Below are 23,429 nucleotides of genomic sequence, written 5' to 3'. Positions count from 1 at the left end.
AAGTACTTTAAACACAAGGATACTTTAAAAGTTCATGGAAGTGGCCAGCACTGTGGTGCAAGGGTTAAGCACTTATGATGCTGGCATCCCATATCAGAAAACTTGTTCTAATCTTGGCTGCTCTTCTTCTGACCCAGCTTCCTTCTAGTGTGCCTGGGGAAACAGCAAAAGATAGCCCAAGTACTTGAGCCTCTGCCACGCATGTGGGAGACTTGGATGGAGTTCTGAGCTCCTGACTTTGGCCTGGCTCAGCCCCAGCGGTTGTTGCCATTTGGGGAGTGAACAACTGGGTAGAAGATCTCTCTCTCATCTCTCTCTCTCTCTCCCTTCTCTCTATTACTTAGCCTTTCAAATAAATAAATATTTTTTTAAAGCCCATGAAAAATGGTATTAAAAGATAAATTTATTTTGGTGCAAAAATTTCTGAAATCCTTGCAATTTTTTGATCATATGCATTTTCCATGCATTTTCCATTTTTGAAGAGCCTGCCCCCCATTCATACATTATCCTTTTTAATCCTCACAACAATCCTGGGTTGTAGATGCTATTATTTGCATTTTATAAATTAAGAAACAGGGATTAACTTGCTTGAGGCCTTGGAAGTAGTATTGGCAGACCTGGATTCAAGCCCAGGTTTGTCTGACTCTACCCTCTTAATCACCTTATTTACATAGAAATCTGTCTGGAAGATACGTACCAAATTCTTAAGTAATTACCTAATGTGGATGGGGTTATGGAGGAATCCCCACTCTATTTTTACTTTCTATCTTGTTTTGATTTCTAGCAATACAAATCAAGCATATCTCAACTAGAAAAAATTCTATCCTTTCAATTTATCATCAATTCCTACAATTTCTTTGCTTTGGGCCGGTCTATTCTCCCTGTTTGCAAGTCCAAATAACCCTCCATTCTGGTCTTATTCCTAACATGGCAGATGCTACTGGAAAAAGTACAACACCACATGGACTAACTCCATGACTAAGGAGTGAATTCCAGCCGTCTTGGGATCTAGATGGGGCTCAGAAAGCCTCATGCATCCACAAGAAAATACACTCACCTCTATCAGATTTTCATTCCATTTGGTCTCTAATATCTGGCTATAGCCATGTCTCTTTGCTTTTTTTCTCCATACAATGTCTTAAAATCAGTCTGCATTTACTGAACTGAATCCCTATCTCTGCTCCTTACTGAATTCATGCCCCCCCCCCATTATACTAACTTGGTGTTAAAGGTCACCAATTCTAGCTTAACTGCCAAACCCCATAGCCCTTTTTCAGTCTCCATTCATGCTGTTTAGCCAAGGGTTGATCAAACTCATCTTCTAAAACCTCCTCTCTCCAGACTTATGTAGAACTTCTCCCCTTCCCTTTTCCATCTTCACATTGATCAATATTTCACAATTTCACTCACTAGCTCTTCTTCCTCCTACCTTCCTTGAATGAAGTGTTCCTTCGAGCTCTCTCTCCCTCTTTTACCTCTACTCTTTCTACAAACTCTGATGGCTAATTCTATGCACCAACTGCATTTTTAATTCCAAATAAACAGCTTCTTTTCAAGTCTCCATGTTGAGCTGTAGACTTGCACAATTAACTCCTACAGGATGGTTCTGGAAGTGTGCCAGGTCAGAGGAGGGGAGCATCATCCTGCTTCGTAGTGTTTGCCCACTTCTGTGGTATAAAGTCTCCAACCAGGGTCGATTTAAAATTAACAATGTGCTATACTTTCGATATTCCGTCCAAAACACAAGTTGAAATTTAACTACCACTGTAGCAATATTGAGAAGTGGGGCCTTTAAGAGGCGGCTAGACTTTAGAGGCTCTGCCCTCATGAATGAATTAATACCATTATCACAGGAGTGACTTAGTTATCTTGGGAGTGAGTTCTTGATGAAAGAATGAGTTCTGCCTCATTTTCTTGCTCTCTTTGTTTCTCATATACATGCTTACCTGCTGTTCTATGATGTTATGATGTTGGGGTCATGATCTTTGAATTCCTAGCCCCTCAAATCATGAGCTAAATAAATTTCTATTGTTTATAATTTACCCAGAATGTGGTAATTTGTTCTAGAAGCAGTAAGTGGACTAAGACACACTGTGGAGATACTGAATACAGGGTTGGAAAGAAATATGCCCGAGTGGCTCTCTTGATCTGATGGAAGTCAACTCCAATACCACTGTTGCCTGGGTATCTGAGAATGAATGTTCTCAAGCATAGGAAAAACATTTTATACCTGTTAATACATTTATATGCAATAAAAAAAAGCTTTATGAATAAGCACTTAATGTTACCACATGTGATGTGCTTTAAAATTTATCATGTTCCATTTCATTGAAAAAAATTATTTAACTCCCCATGCAGATTTCATAAGATATTAATGGCTCAAGGACCACAGTTTTTAAAATGTCATCCTCTGGACGTTCAAAGTCAATATATGTAGAATTCCATTTATCTCATCTTGTTCCTGTCCCTGTTTTCTCAACTAATGGCACCATGTCATCTATCTGGTTCCCTAGCTAGAAATCTTAGGGCCATATTGGACCAATCCACTTTCTTCATCCTTCACATCCGTTTCTGTGTCATTGATATCTCTCAAGTAAATATTTCAGTCTCCAATGCCACTCTCAGTCTCCTGGTTCACATCATCACCTTCCACCCAATAGTCTCCTTTTTGTCCCTCTCATCTCAATTCATCTCCCAAAAGTCAGTAATGCTACTGCTCTGCCTAAAAACTTGGAAGTCTTCACATTGCCCGAAGATAGTTTTTATTTATTAAAGAAGCATTTATTAGGCAACTACTGTATGCTAGGCTCATATTGGGGGCAGGAAAATAAAAATGACTCAGATGCTCACTGCCTAAACTCTATTGTTTTACTCAGAGGACCATTTTAGTAATCCCAGCTGACATTTTCATTCTTATCTTCTGCTCTGTTCTGTTTACATCCCTGATAGTCTTGACACATGGAAGAATTTGGCACTTCCAATGTATCTTTCACTTTCAGGCCCCTATGCCTTTGCTCATGTAGTCCTTTATTCCAGATGAGTTCCTACTCTTTTTTGTTTGTTTGTTTGTTTGTTTTGCAAAGCAGCAAGGTTTTACTGGGACAGGGCATCTGCCAGAATGTAAGGGAGAGGGAGAGGGAGAGGGAGAGGGAGAGGGAGAGGGAGAGGGAGAGGGAGAGAGAGAGAGAGAGAAAGCCACTCAGACTGGGGGAAAACAAGATTACATGGTTAAATGGAGAGAATATACCTGGTGGGCCAGGCGGGCTGCTTAGCTGAGAACTGAGACAGCTGAGAAGTTTTCCCAGTGAGAATTCCCAATGAGAATTTCCTTCTCATTCTTGAAAGCCACCTTTTTGGTAGTCTTTTTTGCACAAAATCTTAAGAATTTTTTTTAAAGATTTATTTATTTATTTGAAAGTCAGAGTTACACAGAGAGAGGAGAGGCAGAGGGAGAGAGGTCTTCCATCCGATGGTTCACTCCCCAGATGGCCGCAATGACCGGAGCTGCGCCAATCTGAAGCCAGGACCCAGGAGCCTCCTCCAGGTCTCCCACATGAGTGTAGGGGCCCAGCACTTGGTCCATCTTCTACTGCTTTCCCAGGCCATAGCAGAGAGCTGGATCGGAAGAGGAACAGCCGGGACTAGAACTGGCGCCCATATGGGATGCTGGTGCTTCAGGCCAGAGTGTTAGCCCTCTGCACCTCAGTGCCAGCCCCAAGAAGTTTTAAATATTTAATATGTTAACACACATAGTTCAAATAAGTTAATAGCTCTTAAGTACTAATGAAGAAAAAGTGAGTCTCCCATATCAGATCACCAATATCCAACACTTATCCCACTCTAATTCCCAAAACTTTTCATGCTTTCTGATTTTGGATGTCTGGTCATCATATTCATGTTTCCAAAATAACACACTATATCATTATTTCTTGATATATTATCTTGGGCTCTGTCTGCCTAAATTCTCCTAGGAGAGGTCAGGATTTAGTTCATATACTCACTGGTCTTAGCTTCTCCCTTCTCTAACCCACCTAACAGAGCTACATGTCCTTGCTCACCCATTACTGTCCTCTCTGCAAAGATTCTGCATACCCAAACCTCTACGTCCTCTTCCATCAGCTGTAGACAGGGTCTCTTGACTCTCCACTCTCTAGAATGAACACCTTTGTCACCCAACTTTCTCTCCCTGGCTCCTCACTCCTACAGTCTTGTCCATATAAAAAAATCCACATTTTATATTCTCTTATGCAGCCACAGTTTATTCTTCTATGGCTTGTCTACAAGTTGAAAATCAATAAGCACTGCTTCCAGAATTAGATTGAGGGAGTGCTGTTCTCTGCAATCTAGTGGAACACTCTGTCATGCTTATTTCTCTGGGCCATTCTTGGATTTCAGATTTAAATGGAGACTCCTATTTGAATTACTCCCCCCCCCCCCAGCCCCCGTAGTTCTAAATTGGTCCATTTTAAGGTGCATCACACTTGCATTAAGAGTTCCTATTTTTACTTTAGACTTTATTAAAAAATTTTTTTTTCATTTGCATTCTGTCACCTTCAAACAGAAGATTTACAAGTATCTGTCATACTTTCAGTTGTACTGAGTTCCATTTTTCCCTACAGCCTTCCTTTTCCCATCAAGAAGGATTGTGTCTAGGACTAAGCAGAGACACCACCCTGAGAATTTCCCTTCTGTCCAACTGAGTTACAGTCAGTTTGGATTGCATCTCTTGCAATGAGGAACATGCCCACATCTTTCTCAAGACAATAACTCATTTCACTGAAGTCCCATAGACTCTGTATTTACTTATATGGGTAGCATTTTATGCTGTTTTTTTTTTTTAATCATTCAGGGTGTGGACTTGAGATAATGACTAACATGGAATTAGCACTTAGTATACATTATCTAAATTAAAATTCACTAGTGCATTATTTATAGTTTAATGAAATGTATTGATTGAAGCTATGAGCCATCACTTTCACATGTATTAGAGAGCCAATAAGCACTATCTGTTGGTGGGAAATGGGAGTAGAAATTAAGAGGAAAGAAATAGTTCAACAGGAGGAGCAGGATAAATTTTACCTTAGTGGTTAAGATGCTGGTTGAGACGTCTGCATCCTATTTCGTAATGTCTGGGTTCCCTTTGCAGTTCCAACTCCCTGTTTCCAGGTTCCTGCTAATACAGATCCTGGGAGGCAGCAGAAATGGCTTGAATAGTTAGGTTTCTGCCATCTACATGGAGGTCTGGATTGAATTCCAGCCTTCTAGCTTTGTGTCAGCCAATGCTAGCATTTGAGGAGTATGCCAGAGGATGGAAGTTGTCAGTCTGCCTCTACCTCTGTCTCTCAAATAAATAAATAAATAAATAAGTTTAAAGAAAAAAAGAAATAGCTTAACAAAGAACCAACTTATAAACACAGTACTTTCACCACATAAAACTAAAATATAACCCACATTAGACTCACCCTATAATCTATGTGTCTGTGTTGACTTTGCCTCTTGGAGTGTGAGAGATATTATTAACTCTTATTTTTAAAAAATTTTGTTTATTTTCATTTTATTTGAAAGGCAGGGAGACAAAAATAGATCTATCCACTTATTTGCTCTCCAAATATCCACAACAGCCAGGACTAGGCCAGACTGAGGGCAGGATCCCAGAACTCTATGTGGGTCTCTCTGCCCCCAAGGGTATGTGTTAGTGGAAGCTGGATGGCAAGCCAAGTGGCTGAAGTACAAACCAGGCACTCCCATAATGGTGGTAAGTGTCCCAAGAGACAACCACTGCACCAAACATCCACCCCTATTAATTTCATTTAATCAGCTGGCCAGATAAAATACAGTGGCCCTCATTAAATTTGAATTTCCAGCAAACAACAAATACATTTTGAGTATATCTGAAATATTGCTGGAAAATACTTATACTAAAAAGCTATTTATCTGAAATTCAGACTAAACTGAATATCTTACATATTTATTTGCTAAATCTGGGCACTGTGCATCGGGTATTTCTTGGGCACTAATCTGCAAAATGCCAACTACCCTGGGAGCCCCCGGGGAGTATGATCTGATGACAGTAAAAGGTAGTATGCGTAAAATATTTTATATTCCTTTCCAGGCCTGTTCTCAAAGTTCACCCCTTTAGGGTGTGGTGCTGGCTCTCCAGCTCCTTCATCTGGCTTTAAGGTCAACCAATGGAGGGACTTGGAGTTCTCCTAGGTGAGGCATAAGGTACTTTTTAGATTAATACTCTGGGGCTGTTCAGTGCACAGGGGACTAATCCGGAAAATACAGCAAAAGGTCATGAGGCCGATACAGTTTTATGAAAATCTTTATTAAGTTAGTGCTTTTATAAAGCTGTTTGTTTTAGGTGACACACACTGGATGAATGTTTCCATGGGCCAGGCTAGGACCTTAGCATTTCACATGCATTTGCATGTCATTCTCACCAGGTGACTGGGATTGACCTTCTTCAATTATCTTCATTTTAGGGGCCAGGAGACTGAGAGGCAGAGAGGAGGCACCTGCCCAGGGTCACGTCACCAGTAAATGGGAGAAACAAGCAACCACCTCTGTCTTCTTCCTGCAGAGACCTCAGAGCAAAGACAAGTTTGTCTCCAGTTCCCTCACCTCGCCAGAAAAAAAAAAAAAAAAACTCCACTATCTTAAAAAATGTAAAACTTTAACACCACACACGCATATCAAACCACTTTTACTGAGTTTCTGGGGGTTTAAATGATTACTTTTTAATTTATTAGAAAACGGATGGCGGCAAAAGCGTTGGAAAATAAAGGAGGAAGTTTGAGTTAAACCCCAGTTAATTCTGGGTTTAAATGAACTATGAACTGTCCCCCTTCTAAAGAGGTGCCCACAGCTCAGAGCCGTTCTGCCCGCTGTATTTCTACGGAGAAATGAGACGGACACAGCGCAGGCCGTGCGACCCGGAGGGCACTTGAGACCACAGAAGCGTGGGCTGTGATTTCGTGAACATCATGAATACAGAGGACGCGAGGAAACCAGCAAGATGGGCTTGCTGTGGGCGAAGTAAGCAAGGAACAGACCCTGGGGCGCGCAGGCCAGCTGGCCACAGCTGATCAGGACCCCGTCTGAGAGCAGGAACTGGGGAGCACAGCGCCACCCCGGCCACCGTGGGGCTCCGGGGTGCGGCACCCGACCCCGGCGGGGGATGCCGGGCGCGCGGGAGCACCCTGGCGTCCCCGGCGGCCGCACGCCCCTCCCTGTCCCTCCTCCCGCCGCGCTGGGGGAGGAGAGGGTCGGGGCGATCAGGCGGCGCGGGGCGGGCTTTGGGCACTGCCCCCGCTGCCCACCCCGGAGCTGGCCGGTCCCCCCGCGGCCGCGGTGCCCGCACCAGGCCAGAGGCCCCGCAGAGCTGGCGGCTGGAAGCAGTGGTGTTTTGCGCGCTCGGGTCGTGTTGGTGAGTGCGGAACGCGTCCGGGGAGCTCGGTTCCTGCGAGCAGCTTAGGCTGCGTCCGGGTAAGCTGGGGAGGCGGCGGCCGCGGCGAGGTGGGAGCGAGAGGAGAGGCGCTGCCGCGGGGCTGGCAGCCCGGACTAGCTGCCTGGGCTCGCACCGGCCCTTCAGCAGGGTGACGGGACTCAAAGCCAGTTCTCTAAAACTTTTCCCGAGAAAGCAACCCTAAGAATTCCGTGCTGAAAGGAAGAATCGGGTCAGGGATTATCTTGTGTGTAGGACACATACTGGGACACACACACACACGCTTTAGGGGCGCACTGCTTTTGGGGGAGCCCAGTTCTGAGCTGCTGCGGGAACATAATTATAAAAGCAAAGCCATCCCTTCCCTCACCCTCCATCCCGCACCCGGGAGCAGCCCCCTGCTGGCCGGGTAAAATCAAAGCTTATTCTCCCTTGAGTTAAGAGGACGCCTGAGCTTTATAAACAACTTTGGCAAAATCGGAAAACAGAACATTGCTCTTCTTTTCCTCTCCTCGAGCTCCGACTGGAAGCTCTTGTCGCTGCAAAGAAGTTCGTGCTTCTCTGCACCTTGTGATTCTTGGGCTCCCTGGCGAGGTGTGAGTGGATCCTTAAAGGCAAGCAGGTCTCCTGGTGCGCGCGGGTCAGCCTGCCACAACTTTTCTTCCACCCAGATGAGAATGCTGAGCTGGGAGACGGGAATAGCACCAGCAAATTTTTCCATCACCTGAAGTCCCAGGGGGCCCAGGACTAAACTTGGGTGAACACTGGGTCATTGAGAACTGTCCTGCTCAGTAAGGCGCAGGTGAGCTGCCGGCATCCAGGTAGTCTCCTTCACAGAGCGAATTCTCGGCTTTTGCATCTTCCAGCGTGGCTGCCAGAGCGGCTTGCAGTTGGCCACTGGGGGGTGCTTTTGCTGTCCCAAACATGTGTGCTGGAGAAGCTGCGGCTAGCCCACGTGGCGATGCTCTGTGATGCAATGAGTCCTTCAAGGTCTGTACCCGGGTCTGCAAACTGTCTCTGACAACAAAGGAGCCACTGAAGAGTTAGGGAGGCTGTTGCGACGGTTCAGCCACACTGGTGGTGCTGTTGAGAAATCCCTGCTGAGGTGTGAACCACTTGCCCAGCACCCAGGACTTGGCCCTCAAAACAGAACCCTGGACAGCTGGTTCCTTATTTCCAACTCTTTAGCGAGGAGGAACTCTCACGGACCTAACCACATCCCCTCACCCGGTTGGTTTGCACCCAGATGCAACTCAGCACCCTCTCTGAGGCTCTTGCAGCAGAGAGCATTAAGAAACGTGAAGGCGAGGAGGTGGCTAGTTAAAGTAGAAAAGGACAGAGTGGGGAGGGGACGGAGAGGGGGTTCAGCCTGCCGGGTCAGAGGGCAGGCGGTTTCAAGCCAGGTTTCCTTCAGGTTGGGCAGCTTGTGGAGTTGCTTCTTTTTTTTTTTTTAATTAATTAATTTATTTATTTGAAAGTCACAGTTACAAAGAGAGAGGAGAAGCAGAGAGAAAGGTCTTCCATCCGCTGGTTCACTCCCCAATTGGCCACAACAGCCAGAACTACAGCGATCCAAAGCCAGGAGCCAGGAGCTTCTTCTGGGTCTCCGGGTGCAGGGCCCCAAGCACTTGGGCCATCTTTTACTGCTTTCCCAGGCATAGCAGAGAGCTGGATCGGAAGTGGAGCAACTGGGACTCAAACCAGTGCCCATATGGGATGCCAGCACTTCATTTATTATACGTAAAAATGTCGTTGCCATGAAACACACCAACAGTGAAAACCAATGCTAAAATAATAGTGGGCTTAACTGTGAAAGTTGGTTGTGTAACACCAAAATTTAAAAAAAAAATGTAATATCTGAAGATGGGAATTGGGAAAAAATAAAAATAAAACTGTGGGGGATAGAAATTTGCCTTTGTCCTGTGGATGGCATGCAGAGATCCCTGAGTGCAAAGTTAACCTGCTGCGCCACAGCACCGGCCCCGGAGTTGCTTCTTCAGTGGCTTGTTGGGGAGGTGCAGAGGGCTACATGGACCCTGGTAAGATGGGAGGGGACGGGCACAAAGGCTCCCTGGTGACATTTATGGTGATTGTGTGGAATGTCTCAGGGGAGGGGCTTTCCCAAGCAGTAAGCTTCTCACTAGCCCTTAGATGATCCACCCGTGCCAGTTTCATCAGGTTTGCAGTTTGGGCCTCTGTGGCCTAGAGGGTTCTAACTCTATATAGACCTGAGCAGCCCCTGGCAAAGTAAGATGGAGTTTAGGAGCTGCCTTACTATATGTATCTTTGCCTGACTCCCCAGAAGATGCATCTTTCCTGGAAAAGAAGGTAATCATCGAGTTTTTAATATGAAGATTCATCTTAAGCCTGATTTTGTTTTTTTTTTTTTCACCATATTGAGCCTGACTGACCCTTCCAAGGGAGAAATTTACATTAAAAAATAAGCCTTGAAGTGAACATGTTGAATGAAAGAAATTGAAGGAGAACATTTAGTCCTAGAATCATAGAATTCCAGGGTTCTGGGGACGCTTTGTGGTTTGAGGGCATGAGCCGTGGGTACTTGCTGCCTTTCCCTAGGAAGCCAGGCATGCGTTACGTACCTTCTGCTCAGTATGCAGGAATGGCTCATAAACACTGAGAGAAACAGGCTAATAAATGTAAGCATGTAGCTTTTTTTTTTCCAAAATATAAAATTAGCAAGGAGGAGAAGGAAAAAGACTACTGTAAGTGTTCTATAAGCATAGATTTTAATGAGTATTAGCTAGTTGATTCCTAGGAGGATCTGAGTCCTTTCATTTTTCTGCTTAAAAAAAGAACAGCTAGTAGGTACCAGGCACTGAGGATAGAGCAGTGAATAAAAGCAATATGCTCTCTGCTGGCACCGAATTCACATATTAGAATTGAGCATTGAGCAAAATGAGTGCCTATAATGAGAAATATCTTGAAGAAAAGTAGAGCAGTGTGGAATAGTGTCATTTTGTGCAGGGTGTGTGTATGTGTGTGTGTGTTGGACAGGTAGGAGTATCCTAACTTCTTCAATTGGGTCTTAAGAGAGAGACTTCTCTAAGAGGTAGACTTGAGAGGAGACCCTAGCAAGATGGGAAGATAAGCATAATGTCCTGGAAACAAGTACAGAGTGTTGGAGGCACTGGTGTGACTGTGAGCGGGAAGGGGGGTTAGATGGAGGTGGAGGAAGAGGCCAGGTTGGGCAGAGCCTCATAGATTTTTTTTCCATGTTTTAGATTTTTGTCTAAGTTCAGTGAGAAACAAAAAGTGTGTTCTGTTCTGGGTACTACATGGAGAATCGATTACAGGGGTTCATGGGACACACAGAGGCCAACTCTAAATTCACTGATGTTCATTTGGTACATGGGTGTTGGTGGAAGATGGCATGGGCTAATTCTTGGAGGTAGAGGGGGAATTTAATGAGAAACATTAAATTCCCATCTACAAAGTGGGGGTGACATTGCTGCTTGTGGCCTGAGTTTCTTGTAAAAAGAAATTAAGCCAATGAGTACATCCTTAAGGGTAATGCAAGATTTCACGTCTAACTTTGCTAATGTTGTGGCACTTTGAATTCTTTGTGCTTCATTTTAAAATTTGTTCTAATAAATGTCAGCATCTTTTCCTTTACTCCTTTCAATAAATGTAATTTATTATACATAAAAATGCCGTTGCCATGAAACACACCAACAGTGAAAACCAATGCTGAAATAATAGTGGGCTTAACTGTGAAAGTTGGTTGTGTACCACTAAAAATTTAAAAAAAAAATGTAATATCTGAAGATGGGAATTGGGAAAAAATAAAAATAAAACTGGGGGGAACAGAAATTTGCCTTTGTCCTGTGGATGGCTGTGCAGAGATCCCTGAGTGCAAAGATCTGTGGATAACTGACAATCTCTACGGGGCAGCAGGATTTCTGGGGAGGGTAATGGACCAGAGTTGAATAGGGTTGTTTCCCTGAGTGATGCATTCCCATGCTCTCTAGGGGAAATTCTGAATGTTCCCTGGTGGATCACTAAGGTTTAGAGCATCAGGAAGGAGTTGTGAGGTTGTTTGTCGGCTGGGGTAAGGATGACCTGTCAGCCGTAGGAAAACTTGGCACAATGAAGCAACCCTGTTTCTCTTTCCTGACTCACTCTGACTTGCAGCCCACTGGAAGGAGATGCATCGGTGTAAAAGAAAACAGGCCCTTCCTCATCCACACTATGTGCAGTGGAAATGCCAGCTCCTCGTGACTTGCCGGTCTCTGAGTTGTATTCTCTCGCCAGATCCTTTTTCTTGCTTATTGGCCAGGGTGTCTGAGGTTCAGTTTAAAGCGGCTGGTCTGGTGATTCAAATCTCAGACAAAACGTGACAGTAATTCTGGGATCTGTACCAGTTCTCTTTTAGCATATTCTGCCATTGTAGTTCCTAGGGGTGGGAGTGCTTGGGGCATTTTTTAATTTAATTTTTAAAAAATTTTTGAGATAACATTTTTTAATTTACATTATACTCAAAGGCTTCCTGTTCCACTAAATAAAAAGTTGAACCAATAAAAAGTAAAACACTATATATAAAAGACAAAACACTATATTTGCAGCAAAACTGATAGACACAGCCATTTCTTTTTTGCTTTTGGTTTTTGATTTTTTTCTTCCAGAAATAACATATTTTTAATTGCAGTCATTATAGTCAAAGGCTTAATGCTCTACTACATAAAGAGTTCAACTGATAAAAAGTAAAAAAGACTGTAGTTCAGCAGGAATATAGACAAGGGGTATAAACAATAATCAAATGAAAAGATGTCCATTTCACTCATATACAGTAAATTTTAAAACAATCACAAATCATTAAAACTATAGTATATCATTCTTAACAATTTGTTTGACAAAGATATAACCCAAAAGTGTGAGAAAGCTGTATTTGCACCTTTCTTTTTTGTTTCTTTGATTTCTTTCTTTAATTCCAGCTTCCATGTATAAGGAAGAACATGAAATCTTTGTCTTTCTTTGTCCAGTGTATTTCACTCAACATGATGTTCTCCAGTTGCAGCCACTTTGATACAAATAATAGCACTTCATTCTGTTTTAAGCTGGATAATAGTCCATTAGATACTAATACATATTTCACATTTTTTTTAGCCATTCATCTGATGATGGACAACTTGGTTGATTCCGTATTTTGGCTATTGTAAACAGTACTGCTATAAATGTGGTGGTATGGGTGTTTCTGATTGTGTTCCTGTCTTTTGGGTATAAATTGAGTAATGGGATTGCTGGATCATACAGCAAAGCTTCCCTAGTTTTTTTTTTTTTTTTTAAAGAAATTGCCATATGGTCTTCCACAGTAGCTACACTAATTTACGTTCCCACCAACAGTGTATAAGAGTCCCCTTTTTCCAAATCCTGATCAACATTTGTTACTCTCTGTCTTTTGGATAATAGCCATTCTGACTGGAGTGAGGTGATTTCTCATTGTGGTTTTGATTTATATTTTACTGATGTCTTGTGATGTTTAGGATTTTTGCATTTATTTGTTGGTCATTTGTATTTCTTTTTTTGAGAACTTTCTATATAGTTCTTTGCCCATTTCTTCACTGGATTGGTTGTTTTTATATTGTTGAGTTTTTTGAGTTGCTGATATATTTTGAAAGTTAATCCTTTGCCAGAGAAGTAGCTTGAAAACATTTTTTACCCAATTTCTCAGCTGTCTACTCACTCTATTGATAATTTCCTTTGATGTGGAAAAACTCCTGAGTTTGATATAATTCCTTTTGTATAGTTGTGCTGCTGTTGCCTGTGGTTTGGAGGAGGGTTCTTGTCCATGTAGTCATCAGCTACACCTACAATGCCTTGAAGTGTTTCCCATACATTTTCTTTCAACAACTTCATAGTCTCAAGTCCTAAATTTAGGTCTTGAGTTGAGTTTTGTATATGGTGAGAGGTCAGGATCTAATTTCTTTCTTCTACAGATATGCATCCACTTTTGCCAGCACCGTTTATTGAAGAGATTATCCTTTCTCCTATGTATTGCCTGGGCACTTTTGTCAAAAATTGGTTGGCTATATGTATGTGCATTAATTTCTGGGCTTTCTAACTTGGGGCATCTAAAAGGGAGAGGTTGGTGCCACAAGTTGATTTTTTTTACTCATATAATGTTTTGAAATGTTGAATTATTTGTTGTTCTTCTTTAAAAAAAAAAAAACACTCAGAAGATCCAGTACATGGTGCTATTATTCCTTCATGGAGGGAATCACCTGACATAGAGTGGTAGTTACCCCCTTTTGGGCATTCCTGTTTGCCACAGTTGCTGCCAGTTCTTATTCTACTACATACACCAGCTTGACTCATTTACGTTATCTGGCTGGCCCTCGTAGACTTTTGATTTTCAATGTCGGCTTAGGGATCTGATTTAGTCCATTCCGCTTCAACCCCTAGCCAATGTGAGAATCTGTGTCTCAGCATCACTGCTGGAAAGTCCTCACACTGTACTGGGACTGCTCCTCTGATAAAGAGAATGCTAATTGTTGGAAAACTCCCTGTTAGTGGAGTTCTGCATTGTGGGTGCACACAGAACATGTCTAGGGCCCTTCACACAGAGTTGTCGCTGTCACGTGCCATCTGAGTTATCCCCAGAATAAACACCACACCCATTCCTTCTCTGGCTCCTCTAGCTCTTATGATTTACAGCCTGTTTCCTTACCATTCTGGTTATTGTTAGGTTATTATTGTAGGAACTTTCATTTGTTAAAATCCTTAAAGCTCTCCTGGCTCAATAACACATGGTATAACAGGTACGGAATACAGTGATGCAGTGGAAGTGTTTTTCTCTCTTTCTCTCTGTCTCTCTTCATAACAGATGTTATATTTCTGTTACGTAGCTTAAGATATCTTTAGATTTTTCTTGATCAATCATTATTTTGGCTTATATTCAAGGCTTATTTTCCAGTTAGGTGGTTCCTGAGTGTTTGTAGCAAAACTGTTCACCATGTAGCTTGAGAGCAGTGATTTTCAACTGAGGGTGAGCTTTGTAATCACTGCCTTCCACCTTGGGGGCATTTGACAATGGCTAGAACTGTATTTGGTGGCCATAGCTGGGGTCTGCTACTTGCATTTAGTGAGTAGACGCCAGGGAGGCTGCTAAACATTCCGCAATGCACAGGATAGCCCCACCATGAGCCCAAAATATTTGTAGTGCTGAGGTTGAGAATCCTTGCTTTAGAGTCAATGCCTAGGTTCAGATCCTGACTCAGCTAGCTCCTGTGTGATCTTGTACATGTTAAGTCTCTCTTTTATCATCAGCACATTGAAGAGCTCTGAGGGCCTAATGAGTTCACATATATAGAACGCTTAGAACGATGCCTGATGCCGAGTAATGTAGCCTTGTTGCTAACTGTCATGTGCATGCTGTCTTAGCTTCCTACCTCACTTTATTCATTTTGGTTCATAGATGGCACATGAGCAAAGCGAGTTAGTAAAGGGTGAGAGAACAGACTTTATTTCCAATCCTGCCTATGTGATGTGCATAGTGCATTTGGTTGTTTTAGGTGCTGTTAGAGCTTCCCAGAACTGCCTTCCCTCTATAGGCCTCATTTCAGTTTTTCAGATCCCGTCAGTATTTTCCTTTGTATTGGGGCATATGTGTGAGTTTAGTTTGGCAACCCCCATTTAGAGGCTGGAGTTCCATCTAGAGTTGAGTCCCTTTAGTGGAAGAGGATCTGTACCTATTGTTTGTTCATTCCCAGTTTCCTGTATCCCCAGCCTCCACATCCTAAGCATCATGGATTTCCCCCACCTGACAGACTGGGCAGACATTGGTAGACTCTGAGTAATAATAATGACATTCATGTAAGGCCTACATCCCTGAAACCACCCTGCGATCAGTGTTCCCTTTGCCAGATAAGGAGGGAGAAGCAGAAAGTGGGTAAGAAGTTCACCATGGTCACCAGTGAAGTTGGTAGCAGATTCATGATTCAAACTTTGGCAGGAGAAGCTACAGTGAGATTTCTAAACCGCTCTATTATTTTACCACAAAAAAATTTTTCTCCAGAAGTACACTCATGACCTTAACCTAACCATCATGTAGCCATTTACACATACAACATTTAAAAGACCCAGTGACCTTTTATTTTATTTTATTTTTTTTATTAAACTTTTATTTAATGAATATAAATTTCCAAAGTATAGCTTATGGGTTACAATGGCTTCCCCCCTCCCATAACTTCCCTCCCGCCCGCAACCCTCCCCTTTCCCGCTCCCTCTCCCCTTCCATTCATGTAAAGATTCATTTTCAATTCTCTTTATATACAGAAGATCAGTTTAGTATATATTAGGTAAAGATTTCAACATTTTGCCCACATAGCAACGTAAAGTGAATAAACTACCATTGGATTACTAATTATAGCATTAAATAGCAATGTACAGCACACTAAAGACAGAGATCCTACATAATTTTTTTTTCAAATTAATTAATTTTCTATGCCATTTCCATTTTAACACCAGGTTGTTTTTTTTTTTTCATTTCCAATTCTCTTTATGTACAGAAGATCAATTCGGTATATAATTAGTAAAGACCTCATCAGTTTGTGCCCACACAGAAACACATAGTATAAAAATACTGTTTCAGTACTAGTTATAGCATCACTTCGCTTTAGACGACACATTAGGGACAGATCCCACATGGGGTGTAAGTACACAGTGACTCCTGTTGCTGATTTAACAATTTGACACTCCTGTTCATGGCGTCAGTAATCTCCCTAGGCTCTAGTCATGAGTTGCCAGGGCTATGGAAGCCTTTAGGGTTCGCTGACTTTGATCTTATTCCGATAGGGTCATAGTCAAAGTGGAGGTTCTCTCCTCCCTTCGGAGAAGGGTACCTCCTTCTTTGATGGCCCCGTTCTTTCCACTGGGATCTCACTCACAGAGATCTTTCATTTAGGTCTTTTTTTTTTTTTTTCCATGATATCTTGGCTTTCCATGCCTGCTATACTCTCATGGGCTCTTCCGCCAGATCCGAATGCCTTGAGGGCTGATTCTGAGGCCAGAGTGTTGTTTAGGACATCTGCCATTCTATGAGTCTGCTGTGTATCCCGGTTCCCATGTTGGATCTTTCTCTCCCTTTTTGATTCTATCAGTTAGTATTAGCAGTTACTTGTCTTGTTTGTGTGATCTCTTTGACTCTTAGACCTATCAGAGCTATCAATTGTGAGCTGATATTGATCACTTGGACTAGTTCGATGGCATTGGTACATGCCACCTGGGTGGGATTGTGTTGGAATCCCCTGGCACATTTCTGACTACACCATTTGCGGCCAGTCCGATTGAGCACGTTCCAAATTGACCTTTTATTTGCAAGTAATATTATGTATATGGTATGTGAGCACACACCTGTGGATACCTGTATGTTTCTTATGCCTCTGCTGTGTTTTCTCTGTGTTTGTGTGCATTGTTAAAAGGGAAAATTTCTTATTCCAGTTGTGTCAGCTAGAGTTTATTTTGAGCAAAGAAAGGCAACACAAAGAGGAACAAAACCGAAAGTGATCTGCAAACTGAGCAGCTCCCAGAACCAAAGCAGCTTCTTGAAACTCCATCCAATAATGTGATTAGATAGTATTTGTAGAAAAATGGAGGTGAGGAATAGAAAACAACTTAACTGGCCATATCATCATTACTCAACCAGTCAACTTGGTTATTGCTTAACTAGTCAATTAACTATCATGCCTTCTGCAACCAACTGAAGCTCACTGTGATTAAATTCACAGTAATTTGGTCTGTTGGACTCAGTACAGATATATAGTCCAGATCTATGGCCTCATACAAAACTTATTTAACAGGATTTATTGTGGCTTTAGTTTTTCATTTCTTTAAAAATTTATTTATTTATATTTGAAAGGCAGAGACACAGAGAAGGAGAGAGAGAGATCAGTCTTCCAATCTTCCATCTGCTGGTTCACTCCGCTAATGGCCACAATTGCTGGGGCTGTGCCAGGCTGAAGCCAAGAGCTGGGAGCTTCTTCCTGGACTCCCATGTGGGTGCAGAGGCCCAAAGGCTTGGGACATCTTCTGCTTTCCCAGATGCATTAGCAGGGAGCTGGATTGGAGGTGGAGCAGCTGGGACTTGAACTGGCGCCCCTGCACTGCAAGAAGAGGCTCAGCCTTCTATGCCATAGAACCGAACCCATGGCTTTAGTTTTTTACAATGTGAGGATCTCTGATCTTTTAAGGAGAAGTCATAATTATGTTTTAGAAAAACTGTTCTTCAGAAGCCTTAAGCTCACTGGAAGACTTGAGATACTAAAGCTGAGGTAACAGTGCCACACTGGCCTATCGGACAGGTTCATTGGAGAACTGAGTCAGAGAATCAGATCCGGACCCTCCAGTACTGCAGAGAGCTGTCCAGTGATCTTAGATAGCTTTTACTTTTTTTTTCTTAAGATTTTATTTATTTATTTATTTGAGACGTAGAGTTACAGACCGTGAGAGGAGAGACAGAGAGAAAGGTCTTCCATCTGCTGGTTCACTCCCCAAATGGCCACAACGGCTGGAGCTGAGCCAATCTGAAGCTAAAAGCCAGGAGCTTCTTCCAAGTCTCCACATGGGTACAGGGGCCCAAGGACTTGGGCCATCTTCTACTGCTATCCCAGGCCATAGCAGGGAGCTAGATCAGAAGAGGAGCATCTGGGACTAGAACGGGCACCCATATGGAATGCCGGCACTGCAGGTGGAAGATTAACCTACTGTGCCACAGCATAGGCCCCAACTTGTACTTTTCATGACCCTTAAACTATGTAAACTAAATGTTCACAACAGGCAGGGATAGGCCATGCAAAAGCCAGGAGCCAGGGACTCCTTCCAGGTCTCCCACATGGATGGCATGAAACCAAGAACTTGGGCCATCATAAGCTACTTCTCTGGTTTATTAACAGGAAGCTGGAACAGAAGCAGAGTAGCCAGGTCTCAAACCACTGGAATATGGAATATGGGCATCCTAAACAATGGCTTAACCTACTGAGCAACTAACACATCCCAAGAGTCAAATATCTATTTATTATATATGTTTTTATTTATTTGACAGGTAGAGTTATAGACAGTGAGAGAGAAAGAGAGAGAGAGAGAAAGTTCTTCCTTCCATTGGTTCACCCCCTAAATGGCTGCTATGGCCGGAGCTATGCCGATCCAAAGCCAGGAGCCAGGTGCCTCCTCCTGGTCTCCCATGTGGGTGCACTTGGGCTATCCTCCACTGCCTTCCTGGGCCACAGCAGAGAGCTGGACTGGAAGAGGAGCAACTGGGACTAGAACCTGGTGCCCATATGGGATGCTGGCGCCGCAGGCGGAGGATTAACCAAGTGAGCCACAGAGTCAAATATCTTAGATACAGATTGAACCTCAGAGTCCAGCCACACTCATAACCCCACCCCTTTTCCAGTATCCCTGGCATATGATCTTAGCAGTGTTTGATTCTTCTCATGATAGAGAACTCTCTGTGTTGTAAAGTGGACATTACAAATGACCTAATTGTTAAAACATTCATCGTTTGATTGTCCAGGTATCTACCTCCCTATAATGTTTCAAAGTGAAATAAATATTTATTAAACAAACAGAGACATGATGACATTTTAGGATATTTCTGCATGTGAGGCTATCCTGTATACTCTAGAATGTGCAGCTGCATCTCTGGTGTCTACCCTCTTGATGCCAGAAGCAGCCCCCTCCCATTTTTGACATTGCAAAAAGTCTGTAGTGGGGAGGGGGGGAGGCAAAACTGCCCCAGCTGAAATCACTACTGTAGAGTGACATTGTGGCTGCCTTGTTCCTTCTGCATCCTATTGCAACATAACCATAGCAGAAGACTTAAATCTTCCTCATTCAGTCTGGTGATGGGTCAATTTTGAGATAATTTAAACCATTTCATTTGATTTTTAGTTGAAACTAAACTGGCCTATTATTTGCTTTTGGTTTTATTTTGTAACTTTCCATGCTGCTTATTAGTCTTCTATGCTGTTGTAACAATTTACTACAAACTTAATGTGACAGAACTTGTTATCTTCCAGCTGCCTACGTCTAAAGTTGACCTGGCCTTGCTAGGTTAAAGTCAAGGTGTTGGCAAGGCTGTGTTTCCTTCTGGAGGCTCTGAGACAAGACTCAGATTCTTTCCAGATTCTAGAAGCTACCACAGTCCTGGCTCACAGGCGCCTCCTGCATCTTCAAAGCCAGTGGGTTGTGGTCTCACCTCACAACATTCAGATCTCCTTTTCTACCTTTCTCTTTTCTCCTTTTAAGGACGCTTGGGATGGCACTGTGCCCACCAGATAATTCCTGAAAATCTCCATGTTTTAAGGCCAGCTGATTAACAACATTAATCCCATCTGCAATCAGTCTGCCTTGCCTTGTGACCTAGCTGATTAACAATGCTCTGGGCTGCAATGTGGGCTTTATTTTTTGGGAGAGGGCGTAAGGGAGAAGCATTCTGCTTGCTATATGTTCCATTCCAAAAATTTACCATAAAGAAATTTGCAAGGGGAGCACTGTTGCTTGTGAAAGAGCATTTTTTATTCTGACTCCACCAAAAACAGAAGAATTAAGACACACATGCCCTAAATTCTTGCCAAGACTGAATTTTACTGGGATAATTTATTTGCTTTTGACAAATTCCAGATTTGCCCACTGGTTGAATTTGTCTTTTGTTTCAAGAGGGATAGTTCTACCTGATTATAATTTTCTGATAATTTTTAATTATCAGAATAATTTTAAATCAACTTTTCTCAAAGAAAATTAGCCTTTTTGGGTTGGCCAATGGTGATGGTTGCAGTAATGGATTTTCATACATGAAGCTTATGAAGTCTTCTATAGCATGGGTCTTAGTGTGGTCCCCTAGATTTTTTAGTTCTAAGAGAATGTCCAAAATCATCTTTAGAATTTCCATGGTCTTATTTCTCAAATGTAAATGAGTACATCTCTAGCTGACTCAGATCCCACAATTGAGAAAAAGGCACTTGCCAATGGAAGAGAAATCTAAGAGTTAAAAGAGTTTTAATGAGTTGTCCCTCTGTATTCAGATTCAGAATCCTCTCCAGTCATTCTCTCAAGGTCTCAATGACCATTGAAATATAAAAGCAGCTGGTGTCCAAGGGTGCCAAAGACTCATGGCTGCTTACAGTAGTATTTTGTTTAGAAAAGCAAGAAGTGCTTTCTCCTTTTACTAACATGGGAAATGTTTGGTCATATTTACTTAAAATGTATACTGCCCAAGAGAATTGGTAATTGCTTCAAGTAAAAATCACATAAAGCAATCATAGCTTAATAAGAAATGAAGATAGAGAAATATACCAGAAACTAGAGGGATGTATTATTAAGGGCCCACATGGTATGTAGAACTGTGGGAAATATAAAAAGGTACAGGGTATTGGATTTAGGGAAAGCAAGTGGAAAGAAAATATTTTAAATGTTTAGAATCAACATGTGCATTAAATCCAAAGTATTAGTGTGGAGCAAGTACAGGCTTATAGTTCTCTTATAGTTCTGAGGAGGCATGGGAGCAGCTGGTATTGCCATCAAAGGGTTCATGATCCCAGCACATGGGAAGGAGGGTTGGGTGTAGGGAGGAGACAGTTGACTTCATGCCAGAGCTGAACTGGAGGCTAAGAGAAGGGCTTCTAGAATGTGGTAGTCCAGATGTTGTCTGTTTTCCTCAAAGAACATTTTCAGATCTTCACTATAAGAAACAGAAGGGAAGGTTGAAGGTGAGTGCACCCATTTAAGTAGGGAAGACTTTAACCTGATGGAGGGAAGTGAGCTAAGGAGGAAAGAATGTGGCTTCAGGAAACCAGCAGGACACAAATATGGCTGAGTTGGAGCCCAGGCACACAGCTGAGGATCCAGAGCCCTTGTATTTGTCTAGGTTTGTTTTGTTTCCTATAACGAAATACCTGAGATAAATTACTTGTGAAGGAAGGAGGTTTATTTTGGCCCATAGTTCTAAAGGTTCATAGTCCAAGATTGGCCAGCTCCAGTTGTTTGGTAGTTGGTGAGGGCAGTGGATGGCAATGGTTGAATGGGAAAGATCACATGGCAAGCCAGGAAGCAGAGAGAGTAACTGGCCCTCCCTCCGGCTATATGACACCTTCTCACAAGAATTGACTTCTGAGGCAGGCCCTGATGATCTAAGGACCTCCCACTAGGGCAAATTCCAAAACAGCAGAACTGAATTAAGTTTTCAGCATCTTAGTACCATTAATTCATGACCATGGGCTTTAAGTGTCTGCATGAGTTCAGGAGCCAATAGCTCCCTACCACTTTACAATCACCATAACTCTCAATATAGGAAGGTGACACACATGTCTTTTGGCTAAGGACATGCCCAGATACCATACCATAGTTCAGGAATCACTCTGTACATCTGCTGGGTGGAAGGCCCTCACTGCCTGGGAGCAGTTGTAAACACCATTACCTGTAAGACAGAAGTCCAAACTCAGAGATACTGTGTGCAGGGTGTTCCTTTGTTGCCCTTGCCATTGCCCCCAACTTCCTTCCACCCAACATTCCTCTGCTAACTTCTAACATCCAATTTACCAATTCCTCACCTGCATCACAACATTGCTCTCCCTCGTTTTCCTCCATGTATGACGCTTGCCTTCTCATAAACTTCATAAACCCTGGAGAGGAGTCCTCTTTTGAGGGTCAGATACAGTGTGACCTCTTGTAGGAGGGCTTTCCATGCCTTCTGACATTTCCACTCACTCCCAGCATTGACCAATCTCCCTTGTGCCTGGACTAATCCCATTTCTATCAAAATATGTCTAAAATTGCCCCTTTATTCAATATTCTAACTAAATTCATCAAGGCTGAAAATTTCCCATAGTTGTGTAGTGCTTGTTGCAGTGTTTCCCTACATAAGGTTTGTGTGCTTATGGTAGAAGCCAGCCATGCACTCGGCACCCTGGGCTTGACACATGGATGGTACCTAGTAGATGTTCAAAAGAATGAATAGGGGCCAACACTGTGGCACAGCGGGTTAATGCCCTGGCCTGAATCACCGGCATCCCATATGGGTGCTGGTTCAAGACCTAGCTGCTCCACTTCCTGTCCAGCTCTCTGCTGTGATCTGGGAAAGCAGTAGATGATGGCCTAAGTCCTTGGGCCCCTGAACCCATGTGGGAGACCTAGAGGAAGCTCCTGGCTCCTGGCTTCAGATTGGCGCAGTTCTGGCTGTTGCGGCCAGTTGGGGAGTGAACCATCAGATGGAAGACACCCCCTACCCCACCCCGCCTCTCCTCTCTCTGTGTAACTCTGACTTTCAAATAAACAAATAAATCTTAAAAAAAAAAAAAGAATGAATGGATCCACGGCTCGTTTGATGCATAGGCTGTTGTATAAAAAAATCAGCATCATAAGACAGAAACTCACACAATGCAAACAAACAAAAAAAAGTCCTGTGCAATGTTAGATAAACCTACATGCTTAGCAAGAGAGGTTCATGGTTAAAGTTACAAGTTTCTCTCTCAGAGGATTTGCAACCCTATTCCTTTCTGAGTGTTAGGCTTTGTCCTGTCTTTTAGGTCAGGTTTATATCTCCACTTGTGCCTGCTTATTCTTTATGTACCCCAGTGATTCTCAGCTAAGGGCAGTTTGATATTCAGGAAGCATCTGACAGTGTCTGGAGATACTTTTATTAAAATATAGCAAGTGGGGGAAGATGTCAAGTATGTGCCAAGTACACGTTTAAAAAAGAAAACAAAAATCACCTATGAAGGTGTATCAAAGAGCTTGTGGTATAATTAAATTAAAAGATAAGTTTTTTGGGTGAAGAAATTGTTGAAGTCTGTTATAAGAGGGGTTATCATAAAGGTCATGAAAATGCATGCTATGAAAAAGCTATGCTTGAAGTTCAGCTGTTTCATCAATCAATCAGATGATGGTAAAGATATTGCCTGACTGCTCCTTGTTTTCAGTACTGGAAACCATGCAAAGTATGGAACTAAACAGTGCTGGCACAGTAGGTACT

General features: G+C 42.7%; 1 protein-coding gene across 6 annotated transcripts in view; it reads left to right on the top strand.

Moving 5' to 3' along the window:
- Positions 1–6,975: 6,975 nt before the first annotated feature.
- PLA2G7 (phospholipase A2 group VII) overlaps positions 6,976–23,429 on the top strand; it is a 44,554-nt gene continuing 28,100 nt past the window's right edge. For 2 of the 6 annotated variants that reach the window (XM_062186233.1, XM_062186230.1), the window contains exon 1: positions 7,421–7,488. Coding sequence is in view for 2 of the 6 variants with exons in the window: in XM_062186232.1 (XP_062042216.1) it covers positions 6,987–7,038 (52 nt within the window). In the remaining 4 variants the exon portion in view is untranslated. Of the gene's footprint in view, positions 7,039–7,341; positions 7,489–23,429 lie in introns of those variants that run through there. The other 4 variants (XM_062186232.1, XM_062186231.1, XM_062186229.1 and 1 more) reach the window with 4 other exon arrangements.

The sequence above is a fragment of the Lepus europaeus genome, chromosome 3 (genome assembly GCF_033115175.1).
Source record: "Lepus europaeus isolate LE1 chromosome 3, mLepTim1.pri, whole genome shotgun sequence".
In the NCBI taxonomy this organism is placed as follows: Eukaryota; Metazoa; Chordata; class Mammalia; order Lagomorpha; family Leporidae; genus Lepus; species Lepus europaeus.
This window is presented reverse-complemented; position numbering and strand designations above follow the sequence as displayed.